This window comes from Empidonax traillii, unplaced genomic scaffold, assembly GCF_003031625.1.
Source record: "Empidonax traillii isolate 1590-97213 ecotype Southwest subspecies unplaced genomic scaffold, ASM303162v1 scaffold53:size2875158, whole genome shotgun sequence".
In the NCBI taxonomy this organism is placed as follows: domain Eukaryota; kingdom Metazoa; phylum Chordata; class Aves; order Passeriformes; family Tyrannidae; genus Empidonax; species Empidonax traillii.
In genome coordinates, this window is record NW_020955246.1 from 1,835,313 (window position 1) to 1,855,221 (window position 19,909).

General features: G+C 38.7%; 1 protein-coding gene across 3 annotated transcripts; it reads left to right on the forward strand.

The window, feature by feature from the left end:
- Nucleotides 1–1,912: 1,912 nt before the first annotated feature.
- On the forward strand, nucleotides 1,913–19,031 carry FAM98B (family with sequence similarity 98 member B). 3 transcript variants are annotated; one of them, XM_027879296.1, is made up of 9 exons: nucleotides 1,913–2,031; nucleotides 2,809–2,957; nucleotides 3,764–3,898; nucleotides 4,590–4,768; nucleotides 11,342–11,422; nucleotides 11,798–11,914; nucleotides 14,226–14,393; nucleotides 15,740–15,866; nucleotides 15,927–19,031. In XM_027879296.1, exons 1-9 carry the CDS (start codon nucleotides 1,967–1,969, stop codon nucleotides 16,121–16,123), a joined length of 1,218 nt encoding a protein of 405 aa, XP_027735097.1. In that variant the 5' UTR covers nucleotides 1,913–1,966; the 3' UTR covers nucleotides 16,124–19,031. The 3 variants fall into 3 exon arrangements, with proteins under 3 accessions (XP_027735097.1, XP_027735095.1, XP_027735096.1); XM_027879294.1 differs by having other exon boundaries at nucleotides 15,740–19,031; XM_027879295.1 differs by lacking the exon at nucleotides 1,913–2,031 and adding an exon at nucleotides 2,338–2,441 and having other exon boundaries at nucleotides 15,740–19,031.
- The last annotated feature ends 878 nt before the right edge of the window (nucleotides 19,032–19,909 follow it).

Consider the following 19,909-nt stretch of genomic DNA (forward strand, 5'->3'; position numbering starts at 1 on the left):
CGTTATGGTATTTTCTCTTCCAGTTTTTCCCAGTTCTTTTTCTTAGCCTGCATTATTGGGTGGTATGAAAACTACAGAACTGTACAGTGATGATTCACTGTGGGTACCACAGAGATACAGCTTTAAAAAAGGAAAGAAAAAGCAAAGAGAACTGGCTATGTCTGTCTATTTCTTTGCATCTTGTTTTCTCATTCTATTAGTTGGATGTTAACGTTTAAAAAGGATCAAGAGTTTATGTTCAGAATATCTGCTCTCAGGTGCATGCTCCTTCATTTACAGAAATGATCACGTTAACCCATTTGAAACAAAAGTCGTATTAAATCTCAGTCATATGGTACGCAACAGTTGAGAGCTGTGAAAGAGACCGCAGAGTTACTGGCACTGGTGCACACATATGGTCGACATAAGCGTATCAGGCTTTAGGATGCTCTTCTTTCCACTAACTGCCATCAATAATGTTTTTAATTTCTAGATTCCTGTCCGTGGGTGTGGGAGGATGTCACAGCTGTCCTGCTTCCCACTTTTCAAAGCTTAGCACTCAAGAAAGCCACGTCTTCTGTTAAAGAATATATATAATTAATATTGCAAAATAGTTGCTTCAAAAATTGTGGAGATTTCATGCATTAAGAATATCTATGTTGTAGTTACTTTCATCAGATTGCATGTCTTTATGGGTCCCCATCACAGATTCAGCTGCTGGACTTTCTGAAGGTCCTTGCAGGAAAACACTGGTAAAAAAAACAAAAGGACTGTCAAGGTTTAACCCCATCTGGCAACTAAGCAACACATAGCCATTCACCTTCTCCCTACTAGTGGGACTAGGGAGAGAATCTGAAGAGTAAAATTGAGAACACTCAGAGGTTAAGAAGTAAGGAATAAAAGCTAGAAGACTTTTGACTCAGCTGTGCATTGAGATAAAGATAGTTTAATAGGTAAAGCAGAAGTCATGCATGCAAACAAAGCAAACCAAGGAATTAATTCACTGCTTCCCATGGGCAGGCAGGCAGGTGTTCAGTCACCCCCAGGGCAGCAGTTACTTCAGAAGACAAATGCCATCACTGCAAACATCCCCCCTTCCACCGTTTTCCCCCCAGCTTTATATACTGAGCATGATGCCACACGATATGGAATATCCCTGCAGTCAGCTGTGCCCTCTCCCAAATTCCCAGGCATCCCCAACCCCCTCACACACGGGGCAGTATGAAAAGCAGAAAAGGCCTTGGTCTATGTAGGCACTGCTAGGCAATAACAAAAATATCTATATTGCCAACCCTGTTTTCAGCATGAATCCAAAACATAGCCCCATACCAGCCACTGGGAAGAAAATTAACCCTATCCCAGCCAAAACCAGCACAGCAGAGCCGAGGAAAGCCAGGACTGCAGGTGCTCTGGAGGCAAGGTCTGCACTGTCTCGTGCAGAATTTCACAATTTGAGAGATCCCAGAAATACCACTGAGGTGCAGGCCTAAAAAGCTGTTTTTTTCAACCATGTCCTAGAGTGGCTTGGGGTAGCTCTAAGGGCCGCAGAGCCGGCTGCCCTGGCATGAGCCTTGTCCGGAGCTCAAACGGTGGCAGTGGTATCTCCTGGTCCCGCATTTCTCAGGGGGCTGGTGCCCGATGGAGAGGGGTAGGTGTCGGCTGAGCCCATGCACCAGGCAGGGTTTGGGCCACGTCCGCGGCACAGCCGCAGGGCCCGGAGACGAGCCCCGCCGGGGGAAGGGTGAGGGCCCCGGTGCGGGAGGAAAGGCAGAACCAGCCCGGGCTTCCACGAACGACTCATCCCCAGCCGCCTGTGCGCGGCGGCCCCCGGTGGCTCTGCAGCCCCTGCGGGCGGGAGGGCCCGGCAGAGGGGCGGGCGCAGCCGGGGCCTCCCCGCCCGGGCTCCCGCGGCGGCAGCGGAACGCGGCGGCGGGCGCGGGTTGCGGAGGGCCGGTTTGGGGCGGGCACCGCGCGGCGCGGCGCCGGCATGAGGGAGCTGCCGCCGGGCCCGGCGATGGAGAGTGACATCCTGGACGCGCTGGAGGCCCTCGGGTAACCGGGGAGCGGCAGCAGCTTCCCTTGCGGGGGGCCAGGGGAAACCCGGGCGGGCGGGGAGCGCGGCACCGCTGCCGCGGGCGGGAGGCCGGGCCGGAGGCGGGAGCGGCGGCGAGCGGAGAGGAGAGAGGGGTCGGCGGAGGGACGGGCCCCGCGTCGCGGCGGTGCCGGGGGGACCCGGTGGGGTCGGGCCTCGGGCCTTGCCCCGCAGCGTGGTCACGGCGGGTGCGGGGGCTCGCCCTGGGCGTGAGCGGGGAGGGCAGAGGGCGCGGCCGCTCGGGAGGTGCGGGGGAACACACCGGGGTCAGTCACACAGGGGCGGCAGCGGCGTCTGGGCGGGCAGCGTCTCGCTCTTTGATGCCTGCCGACCTCCCGCGATGTGCTTCGCATGCTACGGAGCAGAAACGATGTAATTTTCCGTTGTCTAATTGGCAGTACTCTAGGGCTGTGAATTACTAATGTAAAAGGAAATTTGACTAAACGCTTGAACTAATACTTAAGTTCTCTATTAAGCTTGTTCTGAGACTTAAAAGTCTGTTTTCACGTACACATGTAAAAATGCCTGCCTCCTGTTTTCTGACAAACTATATTGTTTGACCAATAGTTTCTTGGTGTGTTAAAAAAAAAATCTGAATTATTCCTTGACAAAAGTAACTTCCAAAGATTAATTCCTTCAAGTATAATTACTAACTAGCTTATAGTAAAATAATTTAAAAACATGTATATTTTACATTAAACTTACTTCCTATTACTAATATTTCTCTGTCTGTGCAGGTACACAGGTGCTCTCTTGGAGGAGGAGGCATTGAACAAAGCAGCTGAAAATGGATTGTCTTCACCAGAATTTTTTGAGCTTTGTGTTTGGTTAGGTTCCCAAATAAAATCACTTTGCAATATGGAAGAAAGCATCACTTCAGGAGATGGTATATGAATGCAAATTTAGTAAAGCAATTTTGTATTTGTTTAGTGGATTTAGACCCCTGTTGTTCAGCTAACAATGAAGTTACAGTGTTGAAGTTTACAAGATAACTGAAAGATAGCCCAGCTGAGACTGATATTTCTGTATATGTAGCTCTTAGATTAAAGTCTTGTGTTGTGAAGATGGTTTCAAAAGGAAAAAAAAAAGGTTATTTTGGGTGGATTTAGGTCTACATAAATATAAAAAGTAATTAACATATGTAATCATATTTTTATGGCTTAAATTGCAGTGCCTGGTATTTTCATCTTGTTGGTCCAATGCAGCATTCCATTCAGCACTGTGTGTAGATATGTAAGGTGCTCAGTAGTGCTACCTGATTATTTCTGTTGAGTGCTGGAATTTGGATGAGATTTCCTATTACTTATGTTTTCACAAAAAAAGTAGTAAAACTAAAACCAGTCACTGAAAATAATGGGCTCATGACTCCTGTAATTTTTTCATCAGAAAATTAATTGGATTGACACATTATTTTGTGACAAACTGTTCAGTTCCTTGGGATGTTCATTTGCATTTGTGTCTTCAGAGACACAAATTCAGCTTCTCATTCAAAGCATGAGTACAATATACTGTTGTAAGGCTTGTCTGCTTGTAGGACTTTTTCAAGAAAAAAAGAAAATGTTGTTAGTGTGGTAGGTGGTTAGTCTTTGTCTGGGCTGTTGAAATCTGCAATTTAAGTGTATAAGTTAAGAAAATTAGATTGCAGTTTGGTGATTCTGTAAAAAGACATAAGCTTTGCATTTATTTCCATAGGTATCAAAGACATAGAGAGTTTCCAGCTTGAGATGAGTGGCTTTCTGAGAGAAATGGCTTGTCCATATTCGTCACTTATATCTGGAGACGTTAAGGACAGATTGAGAGGGAAAGAAGATTGTCTTAAACTCCTGTGTAAGTAGTAACCATTTATCCCATCTATAATACAGTATTTTACACGCGTGCTTTATCATCACTGTACAATTTCCATTAAAGAGTTCTTCATATGTCTTTAAGTTGATGTGTACAATCATTACAACTCAGCTAAGCGCACATCAGCTCACTTGTGTGAAGTGGAAAATTGAAAAGTATTAGAAAATTGTTTTAGGTGAAACTAAAATTTCTTTTCAGTATGGTTCAACCTACTGAGGCCTCCTGATCTTTCTCTTGATCTAGTTCCAGTTCTCCTAAACTGAGACCTTGCTTCCTGCTTTTCTGAGAGGTTTCTGCACAGCTTGAACAGAAATGCTGTGTGATCTGAAGCTACTGAAAGCAGGAGTGAGAGAAGTGAAGTCAAAGTTTAAGCTGGACAAAGGAGTGGCAGCAGGAACCAATGTGATAATATGAAACTAGCCAAGGAACTAGGGTTCTGGTGGTGGAAGTGAATTGAGCAGTTAAATGCAATTTGTGGACTGAAGGTAGGAAGTCAGGTGAGAGGGAGTTTGGATAAAGAATGGAAAGCTGATACTGACCTGTTCAGAAGAGAACTGAGAGTCTTCCATTTATCGTGGTTGTCTTGTAAGCGTATATTGTATCTGTATATGTGAGTGTGGATGCAGAATTATTTATGTCTCTAAATCTGCCATAATAACGCTTTTCTCTTTAGTATTTCTAAGTACAGAACTTCAGGCTTTAAAGATACTGCACAGCAAGAAAATCAAAGGCTCTCATTTGGAAAAGCACAATGAAATTATTCAGGAAGTGCAAGCTATTTGTGATGCACTGGATCTGCCAAACTCCTCATCTTCTGGTATTCCTCCTTTGTTAACCAATGTGGAACAAAAGGTATGGGCTTTTATGTGTTTTCTTTATTGCCAAACTATAATTATTATTTCTGTAAGCATTCATCCTAGAGTTAAGGGCCCAGCAGTCTTATGCATAAAAGCCCTATCTGACAAATTTGAGGGAATTTTAATTCTGAAAGCCAGCCTAGTGTTTTAAGTTAAACTGTTTTAGTTATGAGGTGAAGTATTTCAGCATTTCCCTGAGGTTGCCATCTACTTAATGAGATATACTTTGCCTTGCAAGTTTAAGGTATCAGATTTCCTCTTACCCATTCAAATGTGCTATAGCAAGCAGAAGATTTGGATAATAACGGATTGTGCATTTACGTATCTCTAGTTATTTCTGGGATGTATTTGAATGTAATATCCAAAACTTAAATTAGGTCTTCTTAGTTTATCAATTTCTTAGTGGCAAGTACTGATTTGTTAGTGCCATTGCTTTAGTTGCAGAAGAGGATGAAAATGCCTGAATTGCCAGTACTCAGCCAGTTTAGAAGTCAGCCACCTTAAACCTTATTCAACAGGTTCTTTGTGTCATGGCCCTCCAGGTTCTAACTCAATTCACTGTTGTGATCTTTAGTCTGATTTCCTTATTGCAGAATGTAAATAGGCTCTTGAGGTGGCATTTATCTTTTGTGTCAGACAGCTGAAAGTTTTGCTGTTTATTTCTCTCTAGTATTTGGGGAGAGAGTGGGTGACCAACCCCCCTTAACAGAGGAATAAAACTCCCTCTGCTTCTGAGTCTTTTTACATGCCTTTATATGCTTCTGAAATCTTTTTACATGATTTTACATGATTATGCTTTTTAACTTCCTCCTCATCAACCAGTGAGCCGTTGACCATTCAGAGATTTTCGGGAGAGGGCCTGTTACATGGTTTTCTTACATCTGTATATCTTTAGTCTGACAAGACAAAAGCTTTGATAGATTCATTTGTGAAAATTAAGGTGACAATGAAAATGTCTATTCCTGCACTATTAACTTTGCTTGATCTATTTAGTTCTAAGGAAATCTTTAGTCTTTATGTTAAATATTTTTGAAAGGATGAAGAAACAATTTAGCCTTGTTTTCTGAGAATTCAGGTGTCTGAGTTACAGCTAATAACTAATTGATTTAAACTGGCCTGCTACTGCTGATCTCCCTCTGTGGGTGTTACCCGTGTTTACATCCATGTGTTCTATGCTGCAGCCATGGCCAGTGGCTTGCTTCCTTGCTTCACTTGTCAGTATGGATTTAGTTTAGTCCCATTGTAGGGGTAGGACTCTTGATCTGCAGTTGTGGGACAGCAAGACCAGACCTGGTGCACATACACACATAGTGATTCTAGAAGATTTTGTCTGAATTATTAGACACCTGCTGACACCTTTTTCAAAGTCTGAGATTTCCTATCAGACAAGACCACAGGCTTCAATTGTGTGTGTAGTGTTGCTGTCACAGTTTGTGTAAACTGTTACAGTTTCAGAAGTACTGAAATGAGCAGAATCTTTAAAGCATGTTATTTTTTTTTATTTTATTGTTTTGAAATAGTACTGTCTGGGCTATTTTCCAGTAGTTTTCAGATCTGTTAGTTCCACAATGGTTATACCACTTGTACTCACTTTGGAGTCCAGAAATGCAGCAACAGTAGTTTGTGCCTCCAAATTAATAGTGTAAATTTTTCTCTGCATGTTTCATCCCTTATAAACAAAGGATTTTTTCCTACCTCTTAGATTTTGTAGAATTTCAACTATCTATTCGCTTGTCCTTCACCTATTACTTTAATATAGGACAGGTTCAGAGTTATTTTGATATGTTACAGAGTTAGAGACCTACATTTGTAGGTAAAGCTGCATTAGAAAGGTGATACCACCAGTTAAAGTTCATTGGGTTTGTAAACACTTTTTTCATAGCACCATTTCTTACCTTTTTTAATATTCTCACAAAAATTCACATAAAATGATTGCAAAATATTTTTGCAAATATTTATGGCTTTTGATTTAATTAGATTCTGCCTAAAGTTGCACTGTTGATTTTTAGTATTATATCACTCATAGTAGAATCACACTGATCTAGTATATGTATTTATTGTATCTGCAGCATTTCAACATGTCTACTCTTTGTCTCTGTCTGGCATCTTCAGCCTTCTCAGTAGCTGTGGGAGTAGTTTGAGAGTAGTTTGGCTGTGCAGCAGCAATCTGCCAAAGGGCAGATGACACATTGTATTTTGGTGTGGAACATCAGAATGTTGATTGTTTTAAATAACTTTTAGTTCATTTAAAAGACTAGTATAAAATGAGAATTTCTTTCTTCATTCTAACTGAGCTTTGTAATAGCTCAAACTTCGAATATACAATCATAGCTAGTCTCTTTTACATCTCCTGTCGTTAACTGGAATTGTGGTTATCAACATAAGAAAATGTGAGAGAGAAACTGACAGTATTACAGCCTTCTACCACTAAATATATTTTGTTTTATGGTATAGTACTGAAAAACTAATAGTAATTTTTTAGTTGTTTAAGGTGCTGTTCCCTGGTAAAGTGTATTTGTAAGTGCAACTCTAGGATTCATTCTGAATTTTTGTGCCAAAAGCCCTGTCAATTCTAAGGGAACATTGATGAAAGATTCAGAAAAGTTTTCTGATATGTGAAAAGTGGTTCCCTGCTTTTCACACATCAGTAGAGAATGAAAAACTACAAAGAGTTACCAAAGAAACTAAATCAAAACTAAGCTAAAATAGCATTTAAGTAAATATGAGAAGAATGCTTTTTAAAATATTTGGGCACACTTCCTAGAATTTATTAATATTTAAGTTAATATGTTACTTTTAACTGTTGGTGTGTAATAATTTTGCAGATGTAATGATGCCTGTACAGTGGAGTATTTATGTAGTTTCAGGGAACAAGACAAAAGAGTTATCCTATTCACCAGATATAAAGGTCAAACAAAAATGTATATAAAGTTAGATAAGTACTGAAATTATCTGCAGGTATATTGTAAAGAGACAGAGGATGGTTAAAATTATTTTGTGCTTAAGATTTTAGGTGATCTTTCTGCAGCTGTGCAGTACACCTTATGACTAATTAGGACAGTATTCTTTCCTTAAAATGTAAACTAATAAAATTACACCTCTTCCCAGGTCAGGATTTTTCAAAGTCATAGAAACCCTGGAGGTGCCTATGATGTTTATCTGTGCAAAAGGTGTTAAACAAAAATTATTGCTGTGTTTTGACAGAGGATAATGATAATTAATAAATATATTGAACATGGTAATTAAATGTGAGCTAAATGTTTTTAAAGAAGTACAAAATTACAAACAAATGAAAAATGTCATGTTCAATACATAAAGATATGCTTTTTTTGATAACAGTAGAATAACTGTGTATTTTTATACAGCAGATTTTGAAGTTGGTATTTTTGTCTCAAACAGATCCAAGAGCTAATTTGTTTTCATTCAATTTTTAGGGAGTGTGTGAACTTCCAAAGCAATTTCATAAATATTTAGTGTTACCAAGGTCATGGATTACACAGTTTGTTGAATAGTTAAGTATACTCATCTCGATCTAGTTTTAATTACTGGGTTTGCTTTCTTACAGCTGAATATGTGAAAACTTTAGAGTGATTGGGCTGTGACAATTTGTTTTGCATTTCTTTGAGTATTCTTTCACTGCTCTTTTGTCTGGACACTGCTTTTGGTATTATGGTGGGGTTTTTTAAACTCCTGCTTATCCTGCCTAATCTAGGGCAACTTTCATGTTTGGGAATGTGGTTTATAGCATATTCTTGTCCTCTGGCAAACAGGTGTATATCAAAGTTCCTGTGCTCATAGCTCTGTCACCAGTTAAGGCTGGACAATGTATTCTGCAGCTGTAAGGCAGCTCAGCTTATTTCACCATTGTATTAACAGGTTTTCCCCATGAGCCTGCTGGTGGGAGTGAGGAGTAGAGTTTCAGTAATCTGGGTATGACTTTACAGTGTGTCACAAACATGGACAAGTTCATCAGTGAAAAGATTCTTCCTTAACTGCTCCTTGATTAGTAAACCAGTACTGGATAAAAATTACATAGGTATTCTCTTTAACTAGGAAGAAGGAGGTTGCAGAGATTTGGGTGTAGTTTCTCAGTCAATAAAGGATTGTTTCGTTTAGCTGCTCTTGTTTCTTTTACTTCTGATTTTCATTTATTATCTTACTTAATTGTGCTTTCTAAACTTCCTTTAATTTTTCAGTCTATAGAAATCAGGAGTATGCGGTGCTGATAGATTTGTGATGGCACAATATATGGCTTTTGTATGTGGAGCTCAGTGACTTGCAGTAATTCTAATCTCCAGATAATATTCAGCATCACTGGTTTTCAGATCTTCTTTCACACTCTAGCTGCAAATTACATTGAGGATTTGTTTTCATTCTGTTGTGTTGGTTTTTGTTCCAGCAGCCAGTCTCATGTTGATAAAACTCTCTTCCTTTCAGCTCATTAGAACTTTTGAGGTTGTATTTCTGACCTTAATCATGTATGGATAGACACTTCTTACCAGTAGAATTTTTAATTCATCTGCTGTTCATGCCTTCTTCTATACTAATTACTGATTTCTTCATCTCTTGCTGTCATACTTATCTTGCTCTATTGTTGATTATTAACTTTAGATTTTGATTCTTCAGACATAATGTATAAATTCGAAAATAGTTTGTGCTGAAGTGCATTTGAATTTTGGAGTGGAATATGAGAGGCACCGTGTACATGCTTCAGCAAAATCAAAAAAAAGTTGGCTGCATTTAGGAGATGGGCAGACAGCCCTGGAATGCTTTTTATAAAGAAAATAAATGTTGTAGAGAAACAAAAATTATCAGAGAAAGAAGAGTATTGGGATCAATAGGGTACATGAAACTGAACTTTGCCTCTAATTTTAACCTGGTTTTTTTTATATGGATGGAATACAACAGCAGGGAATATTACAATAATTAGATGGCTGCTTTTCAGATACTACTAAGCTGTCTTTTCTGCTGGAGTCAAAACACTGTTTTCCCATAATTTGCTCACTGCACAATATTTTTTTCTGGGGTATTGTGTTTTTAACGTGCCAGTGCTGCCCAGAGGTGATGTAAAAGAACAAAATATATACACCTTGGTTTAGCAATCCCTGGAGATGATATTTCTGTAGTATGTGGAGCTCAAAACTCTGAGCTTTGAACCATACCTTTATGATAAATGTAGTGTAAATACCTGTGTGTCTACATGAAGTCTTACAATCCTTGCAAACGTATCTATTGGCTGTCCCCAGCTACAGGTTTTACTGTAGATCATGCACTACCTTAATCCTTCCTTTGACATGTAAAAGAAAATTAACACTAGTTTTACTCTTGTTTTACTTGATTCCCCATAATTATAATTTTTTTGCCACAGCATACTCCTGAAAAAGCTGGCAGCTCGTGGCTTGGACAGGGGCACTCTGTGCTGGGTCAGGAACTGGTTGGAGGGCCGGGCCCAGAGAGTGCTGGTGAATGGGGCTGCATCCTGTTGGTGTCCGGTCACCAGTCGTGTTCCCCAGGGATCAGTGCTGGGCCCGGTCCTGTTTAACATCTTTACTGATGATCTGGATGAGAGGATTGAGTGTACCATTAGCAAATTTGCAGATGACACAAAAATAGGGGGGAATGTTGATCTGCTGGAAGGCAGAAGGGCTCTTCAGAGAGACGTGGACAAGCTGGAGAGATGGTCTGATTCCAGCAGAATGAGGTTCAACAAGGCCAAGTGCCAAGCCCTGCACTTTGACCACAACAACCCCCTGCAGCGCTACAGTTCTTCTCCCCATTAGACTGTGTACAAAACTTGCAGGAACAGTATTATGCATGCAGTCTACTCCAGCTAAAAAATCAGTTGGCTGGAAAGTTATGTACAAGTGTTGTAGGCATTCGTGGTAATGGTTTTAGAAGAGCTGTGCCAAAGGAAGTTCACTCAAGAAGAGAAGGTAGAGATTTCTTGTAATGAGAGAGGAGAATGCAGTGGTGTTTGGGAGGCAGAGAGAGCATTCTAGATGGGATTATTGAGGGCAAGAGCTAATGGAAGAAGTATAAGTAAGATTATTTTGGAGAGAATGCAAAAGTCTTAAAACGTAATGTTAGCTGCAACTGATTATAGGATTAGAGCAAAATTTGAGAGAGAATGACTGCATACATATCATCTCCCCTGCCTTCCTTACTAGCACCCATCACCAGATTTTGTAGCCCAGTCTAGCGTTTTGCCACAGAACTGCTAGCTTGCAGTTGTTGTAGTTACAACACTTGGTAATATGTAAAATGAGTAGTTTAACTAGTCCTACTTTCTATATGCATTTGATAAATTTGCTGTATAGCTTTGTTCTATTATCAGGAGAAGTAACATGACAAAATATTTTTGTGCAGAGGCTGGTCATTTTATGAAAGTATTCAGGAAATCTTTTTGTAATGGATCATAAGCCAGAAGATGTGTACCTGTTTTCGTGGAGTCTGCTAAAACAGATCTGCTGTGTTTGATCTTACTAGTACCAAAATGTGATAGTGAAAAATTGTGCTGAAATAAATCTAAATATCGTTTGTGTTCTGAGATGCATGTGTTTTGTTTCAGATAAAGGACGTTCTTGCAAAAGTTCAAAATAAACATGTGGGGAAATCACTGCTAACAAAACCTCTGAATTCTGACCAAGTGGTAAAGTTTCTCGATTTATCTTCAGTATTTAGCAGGATGGTCAAAATTAATGCATACAGCCTCGTTTAGCTTTGCCTATTTTGCAGTCATTGTTCCGTTGCTAAATATTGATACTAAAATTTAATTGCTAAATGTTAACGATAATCAGATACTTCCAGAATTAGCATTATAAAACAGACCTTGTGTTGATTCATCCATTATTAACTTTCAAAACATTTTGTATATACATACTACTCTTGGGTTATATAGATGCTATGTAGTTTATAGTGGTCACCTAGGGGTAAACATGTTAGCTGATGAATGGGGTTAACTTTGAATTGACTTCTATAACTTTATATATTTGAGTGTTTGAATTTTCTTATTGTAACACTGCAGAAAAGATTGGAAAAAATCAATGATGCTCTTCGGAGTGAGTACGAATGTCGGCGACGCATGTTAATGAAGAGGCTTGACGTGACTGTACAGTCTTTTGGCTGGTCTGATAGAGCAAAGGTAAACTTAAAGTAATCTCTGCTTCCTGTGGGTGGGAGTCGGCTACAGTTCCCCAGGTCTTCCTACAGAATATGCATACCATGTAAATACCCTTCATTACTGTTGTCTTTTTTCCAGCCTCTCATCTTGGGTTGTAATATTCAAATCCCAGGTACTGAGGAAAGGGGAGGATTTCATCAGATGGTGCAGTGCATCCTCTTTGACTCTTTATAGCTTCACAGTTAGAAATTCTAGCATCCTCTGTTGGGGTTTCTCAGTTTAATAAATTTGAATCTCCCTTTATTCTTTTCTATATCTAATCCTCTCCTATCATGTAAATTAGGAAGGAACCTCAGTACTTCTCATGTAGATGCAAGAGGAAGACAAACACTGGGACTGCTTATAAAGTCAGTCAAATTACAGTGACTGCTACCTATCTTGGATTCAGTACTACTGAATGAAGAGCTGGTTGGTTGAACAGGTTATTTGAATACCAGCTTGTGTGAGACAATCACACAATTACTTTAACCTTCCAGGTTGCTAAAAATTCCAAAGCACTCCTCTGGATTTGCTGTGCTGGTATCAATTTAATTGTGATAATTTTATTTGTACTATTTCCTAAAACTGTATATTAAAAAATAGTAATGATAGTCTCATAGTTCTGATCTAGAAATAGATCTTGTTTCTCTCCAAAAGAATAGGGAGATAAAATACACCAGGTTTGTAATTTGAAGAACATACATGTGAGAAGCTGGAGACAGATGTTGTTGCTTATAAGCTGCAAGATCAGCTTTCCCTCCAAAGGTAGAAAGCTTAAGGTGGATAAATCTTAAAATTTGAAAAGCTTACTGAAAGTGTGGATTGTTACAAGTCTTCGTGACATTACAATTTGTCATTGACACATGCAGACAGGAATCTAGATGAGTCTAGACTGAGTCTAAATGCTGCTGTACTTTTTTGGCTGACTGTGTATTTTCTGACAGGGTTGTGAATGCTTTTATGCTGCAAGAAAGGAAAAGGGGGGCATTTAGTTCACAGAAGCCAGGAGTCATCCCTACGTGTATAACTTCCTTACAGCTGTACCAAGACAATTATATATCTTCAAATGCAAAGGATACTTCTGTAATATAGTTGACTGATGACTAACTTAAGCAGACTAAAACTTTAGTCCCTTGCTATTGTTCCATTCAAACAATGTGAAAAACAATAAATGCACTTTTGCAATAGAAAAAGTTTAAAGAGCTTTTTAATGATGATAGTCAAGTTATTAATTTTTCTGTCTTTTTAAGACTGTTGACGTGAAATATGTGCAGTTACAGAAATAAAAAGCTTACATATTAATTCAAAATTACGTATTATTTTTAATCTTTTTTTTCCCCTATTTATGTTGTAGGGATATTTCTTCATGACTTCTTCAAGAAGGTTTTGGGGATGGAAAATGTTTTGGCATTGATATACTTTACTTTAGATTTATATTTTTTTAAGCCAAGAGGCAAATTGTTGTCTTTTCTAGTTTATTTATTAGCTTGCCTTTTCCCCCCACCACTAAAGAGGTATTGATACATTTCTCTGATTTGGATGGTGTGGCATTTTTAGTCTTTATTTTTTTTAACTTGTTCAGTCCCCAAGAGGGGGGACTGAAGTTTGCAGACAGAAATGGGTCCATAAATGGTGGAGTAATAACCTAGCAAAACAGCCAAGTAAAGGAACAGCACCTGCTGTCTGGTCTAGCCAAGATCAAATGATTTTTTCGCTCTGAAGATTATTCTAGATGTTCCCAGAAAGTGTATTTATTTTTCTTTTTTGCTAAACAAATGAAACATCAAAGCATGCCTGGAAAAAATCAAATATTCTGCCCTTCTCAGTCTCAGTTTTTCATGGCTTGCACAAGTATTTTGCTGCATTAATACATTTTCAGGTTTCCACAAATTTACCTTTGAAGCTGTGCTGTTAACAGTTATCACATTTAGAAGTAATCTCTTAAATACAGTTTTGTAAAGCTCCAGAGAGAGCAGTGTGGACTCTTTAAGTTTTAATCTGTAGGCATGTTGGAAGACATAAAAGTATCTGTTTGATGCCAGTGGATAGAGGAGTTTCTGTTGTAATGATGCTGAATTTCAGCATCAGTTATACATAATCAGCAGTACTTTAATAGCTCCACCAATATGAAGAGAATCAGTAATAACTGGTACCATATTTTGTAAGAGGATCTATATTTACAGAAGCTACACCTTGTGTTCACATTGAAACTCACTGAGACCAGTACATGGTTTACAGTAAATTGATGTGTTTTATGGATACCAAGTAAGTTGTGTTTGATTTTATCATTTAGGTAAAAACAGATGAAATAGCACGTATCTATCAACCTAAGCGCTATGCATTATCTCCAAAGTCAACTATTACATTAGCTCACCTTCTTGCTGCTCGCGAAGATTTATCCAAGATCATAAGAACAAGTAGTGGATCAACACGGGAAAATACCGTCTGTGCCATCAACAAGGTATGCTTTTTGTTTCTGGGATGTGATAGAAGGACATGGGACTTTACAGACCTATCAAAAGTAATTCCGGAACTATATTCTTTGCTTAGCATTTTCATTTTTCAATGAAAAGAAGGTTTGCAGTATTCCAGTACACATTACAGCAACTTCTTTTTTTATCTTGCTACACAGTCAGTCGTGCAACAGGATGAAACAGTGGTGTGGATGAGAAGGAACAGTGGTGGGGGGTGTTCACGTGTGTGCATGTGCGGGGGGGATGTGTGTATAAATGACTTCCTGAGTTCAGTGGAACTGCACACCTCAAGTTAAGGGTACATGTAAGTATTTCTGGTATCAGTTCCTGGGCTACCTGTTGCCAGGATTGTGTTGTTTGGTTTGTTAACCAGCCTTCTTAGTTCATCAGTGTATTATAAATCACAAAAGTTTCTGTAGAAATGTCTTTCGCTGCAAAATAAAATTATTTGGTTTGGCTACAGTAATAAATCAACATGGTACTCCTTTCTTTTGTATGATAAAAGCTGAAGCTTACAAGTAATAACATTCAAAAGGTAACTAAACTTGCTTTTATTAATCCCATATTTACAAATTTTTCTAAGGTTTTGTGCCTCATTTAGATACCCTTTAATATGTTTATTGATCCCAAAGACACTGAAATTTCTTAATTATTTTAGGATCTCAGAGAAAGGTGTTTTTTTTCCTTGAGGGGACTTTAGTTGGAGTGCCTGGGACTGACCAGAGAATGTAAACATTGATCACACAGAGTTTAGGAAATATGAAAACAACAACAAAAAACCCTGCTCAGATAGCTCTGTGTTTTTCAACTTAATGTTTCATGTAACTTTGTCTAATACAGTCTGTCTTATTTCATGCTAATACCCACTCCTTTGAGAGTTGTGCGTTAGTGTGCCAGTTTGTTTTTTGCCAGCCGGTTAGGTTTGAACTTGAACTTTGAAATTCAAGTAGAAGAGCCACATCATAAGGAATGTTTTCTATATGAATATATATATATTTGGGTATTCGTATGTATTATATTTGAATGATGTACATTGCTTATTGCAATACTAATACTTCATGTGTGTGTAGTGTGCTTCATAAAAATTTCACAGAAGTAATATGAGCTAGCTAGCTGCAGTTATGTTGTTTATAGGTGGAAAATGAGAACACTTTCAGAGTTTTGTTGTGGTGTTGCAAGGACAGGGAATAGGGATTCTGCTGTCAAGCACCTCACTGAGGGGTCATATTTCCTTAAAAGAGCAGGAAGTGGTTTTCTGTCCATAGCAGAAGAGTCCTGTGTCTCTTCAACTTACTATTTTTTAACTCTAAAAATGACCTATTTTTCCATATAGGTTCTGATGGGGAGAGTACCTGATCGTGGAGGCAGACCAACAGAGATTGAACCACCTCCTCCTGAAATGCCTCCGTGGCAAAAAAGACAAGAAGGTGGTGGAAGAGGTGGCTGGGGAGGTGGTGGTGGTGGAAGGGGCAACTGGGGGGGTGGAGGAGGTAGAGGAGGAGGAGGTGGAGGTTTCAGAGGTGGTGGGAGGGGTGGAGGTGGCTTCCAGGGTGGAGGTGGCTTCCAGGGTGGAGGTGGCTTCCAAGGTGGAGGTGGCTTCCAAGGTGGAGGTGGCTTCCAAGGTGGAGGTGGCTTCCAAGGTGGCAGGGGAGGTTATGGTGGCAGGGGAGGCTATGGTGATCCATATGGTGGAAGAGGAGGATATCGAAGATACTAAAGTACTGTAAATCTTAACAGAACAACTGGCAAAATATAGTGGTGGTGTTTACTGGTATTAGACATTAGATATTTTGACTTGAGTTTAGGTTAGAATTAAGTATGACCATATGAATCATTGCATTTAGACCAACTGATGTTCTCATTGAGTCCTTTTAGTTAACAGAGCTTTTATACTAAAATGTGATGACAAAAGTCCTTGTTTGTAATATTGCTTATATGGTGTTTTTTATGTCATTTTATTTAAAATAAGCCTCAGAAAACTGAATAAAACCCTTTCTAACAAACAAAAATATACCAATGTTCAGACTTCTCTAGTTATTGCATGTTGCATATCTACTCCCCTGCTCCAAAATGCTGTGTGAAAAAAAAAAAAAAATTAGGCGTAAGAACCATAAAACCACTTTTAAAAGCCTCTAGAATGCTTTCAGGCTTTTTTCTCTTCATCTAGTTTTGATGTGGGACGTGCAATTGAATTTTAATTTCAAATGTTGAAATCCTTAAGGCTTTGGTCAAAATTATTAAGTTAGATTGGATTATTCTTCCAGAACTTAACATTAAAGTAACATTCTGAATTAATACTCTTACAGAAACTAATAAAATCAGATTGGTTTTTATGGTCATAATGTATCAGAAACTATTGAAGGTCTGAGCATGTACTGTAAACTCAGAATCATGGTGAGTTTTGATAGTATATTATTTTCATTTTACTTGTTTTCCTTTTTATTGGCATTTCATGAAAGTATTTTAAGACCAGATTGGGCAGAAAACCTGCAGCCATCATGTGTGGTAGGAATTCATGTATATATCCTTCTGAATCAGCCTTGAGACATAAAGTTTGAATAAGCTGAACTTCTTAAGAAAGAACATACCATTTCTTCTTCTCCCAGTTTCTTTTTTTCCCCTCCCCTGCCTGCTGTCTTTGGGAGTCACGAACTACCCAGTTAATAAGACATCTCTTACAGCTGTTGCCCTTCCTCAGTGATTTCTCTCTTGCTCTCCCAGCCTGAAAGAAACTCTGTCTTGATACGGTATGGGTGCCTTCTCCCTCACATACAGTGTTACTCTAGGAGTTAGCTGTCATCCGGTTATGGCTGTAAATATATGTAGACAGGAATTAAATTTAGAGCTGTCACTTAAAGAAGACAGTTTCTGCTGTCCAGTGACTTTTAGATCTCCTCCCCTGCTGTGAGGCCACTCCTGAGAAGAGAGATGGAACAGGGGGATGATGCCTGAGTATGTACTCATGACAAATATTTATCAGGGTCAGTTTACTACAGAAAGATTCAGGAAGGCATCTGGTAAGCCTGGGATTATCTGTTGGTTAAATAGCATGGCAGCCTTGAAGCACTTGTAGCTATAGGCTTAACTGCAGGTTGAACTTTAGGATTTGATTTTGGGTTTATGTTCCACAGTTAAAAGTTCTTTTTGCACAAATTTCCTATTGGTGTCCATTGGTATGCTTTAAAGATGTTTTTTTACTTTCATAAACACATGCATCATGTTCTGTTTCATTGGCAGCTTTATGCATGAATGTAAAGCTCTGTTCAAAATCAAATTATTATCTCTTTCAAAAGCTTGTGTAGTTTTTATTAATTAGCAGTCACCAACCTTTTAATTTGAAATTTTAATTCAGATAACCTTCAAATGGTTTTCTCGTGTTATTTCCTCTCTGATCATAGTTTGCCTGAGAATGCTGCTTCTAATGTGATAGATACAGCCTTACCCTGGCTTTAGCGTTACAGCAGGTGCCTGACGAAAAGAGGGAGGAGTTTTCCTGGCTTGAACATGTTAGCTTGGATGTGAACTTTTGCAATATAGGCTAAATGGCACCCAACTGCTGACAATATAGTTCCTTTGCCATTTTTTTTCTATGCTCCTTTGTGGCCTAAGCCCTTGGCAGCCTCTGCAGTTTTGATGGGGAGACTCTCATGGGTCACATGGGAGCAAAAGTACAGGTTCTCTTAATTTTGAGCATGGTTTTTGCTTAATGCTCTGGAATAGCTTACAAACTGATGACATACCAAGGGAGACTGCTGGCCTTGAAGTATTGGTCAGCAAAAGAACGGAGACTAGTTTTTAACAACCAAAGCCTTAAGATAAAATTCTGTTTGCTCATCCCAATGTTACTTTTTGTTACAAGTAATCAGCACTCAAGCATGTTGCTTCACCAGGGAAATACTCAAGGAAAATCAAACTACTTATCTATGCTTAAAGATTTCATTATTCTGAGGATGCAAAGTTGCACCAGTTTAGTTGAATTGTTGTAATTGCGGATGTGGATGTGCCCTTGGAATTTTTACACTCCTCAGTTCATCCTGCTTGTAGTAGGCAGGACAGTTATGAATGAAGTAAATCATCGAGTGAACCAGGTACATGTCCACTTGAATTCTAACAGTTAAATTATTTCAATATCACATTTCAATTATATGTATGTAGACCGTGTAAAAGATGGAAATTTAAATAGGATTAAGATTTTTTTTCTTAAAAAAGAAAATTTCAGTTTTTCTTAAATAATTTCAAAATGTGAAGTCAGGAGGTGAAAACTAAAGTAAGCACCACCACATTTCATAGAGATATCATTTGCTGTCCTCTTTTGTCAGAATGTATGCTTTTAATCTGTCAAATGATGCAATAACGCCATGAGAATAATTGATTTAAACCTCAAGTTTTGTTTGTCTTGGAAAAAAGTATTTTCAAAAATTCTGTTGTAAGTAAAAGATTTTCATATATATGTTTGTGAGTATTTTTGTGTTTATTCACACTTCATGAAAACCTAGATGAGCACTGTCTTGTTGTTCGAGAACTGAAAAATAGGTTGGGGATTTTTTTCCAGGAATTGAGAAAGACACTTTTGTTAACAGCTGTAAACACTGAGGAATAAAGCACTGTATTTGAAGTTAGTTGCATCATCTGTGTAGTGTGATTTGGATCCATGATCATATGTTCCTCCTGTGTTTGTAAGGAAGAATTCGTGCTTGTGATTTACAAGAGTAATGAAACTTACTTTTTATGGTGATGAAAAATAGCAGATATTTTTGACAAAAAATATAGAGAAGGCTGTGGATAACTATGTAGGACAAGTTTAACAGGCACGTTATGTCACAAGTATATCCCTATTACATTGTCTGGGATTGCTAAGGAATCTCAGTTTATTTTTATCTTAGTTAAAAAACATACATGATCTGTATCTATGTGGTCTATATGATCATTACTTTTGTCTTTATGTAAACTTAGGAAATACTTTCCAATTACTTCTGAATTTTTTTTGTGTGTGTCTGTAATGATGAAGAAAACCTCAGCTTGTTTTCTATGTGCCAGACTGTAGAGCAGATTTACCCATATAAATAGGAATTGCACTTCTCCCCTTCCCTCAGGTCCCTCATATGACTGAAGATAACTGAGTGAATGTTTATTACCCCACACATTTAAGAGAAGATGTTTTACTACAAGGTAAAGAATAACAAGTCTTTAGAGTCCTACAGTGCTGTCTTGTGGAATAGGCAGCATTAGCAGACACAACAGAAGCCTCACTTAAACTTGGTTCTTGTGCTGTGAAATCTTTTCAAAATTAGCATTCTTAACAAAAGTGAGAGACTGTGATCATAAAGACTGATGCTTTATAATGCTTGGAATAGTGAGTACCAAAGCAGTGTCTGTACTGTGTCAACCCCTAAAATACCAAAAGAATCATCTGCAAATACCTAGCTTCCTAAGTTTTCTCTGGCAATGTTCCAAGGCTTGTAGAAGGTGAATTTGGACTAGATACTGTGGTACTAGGTTAATC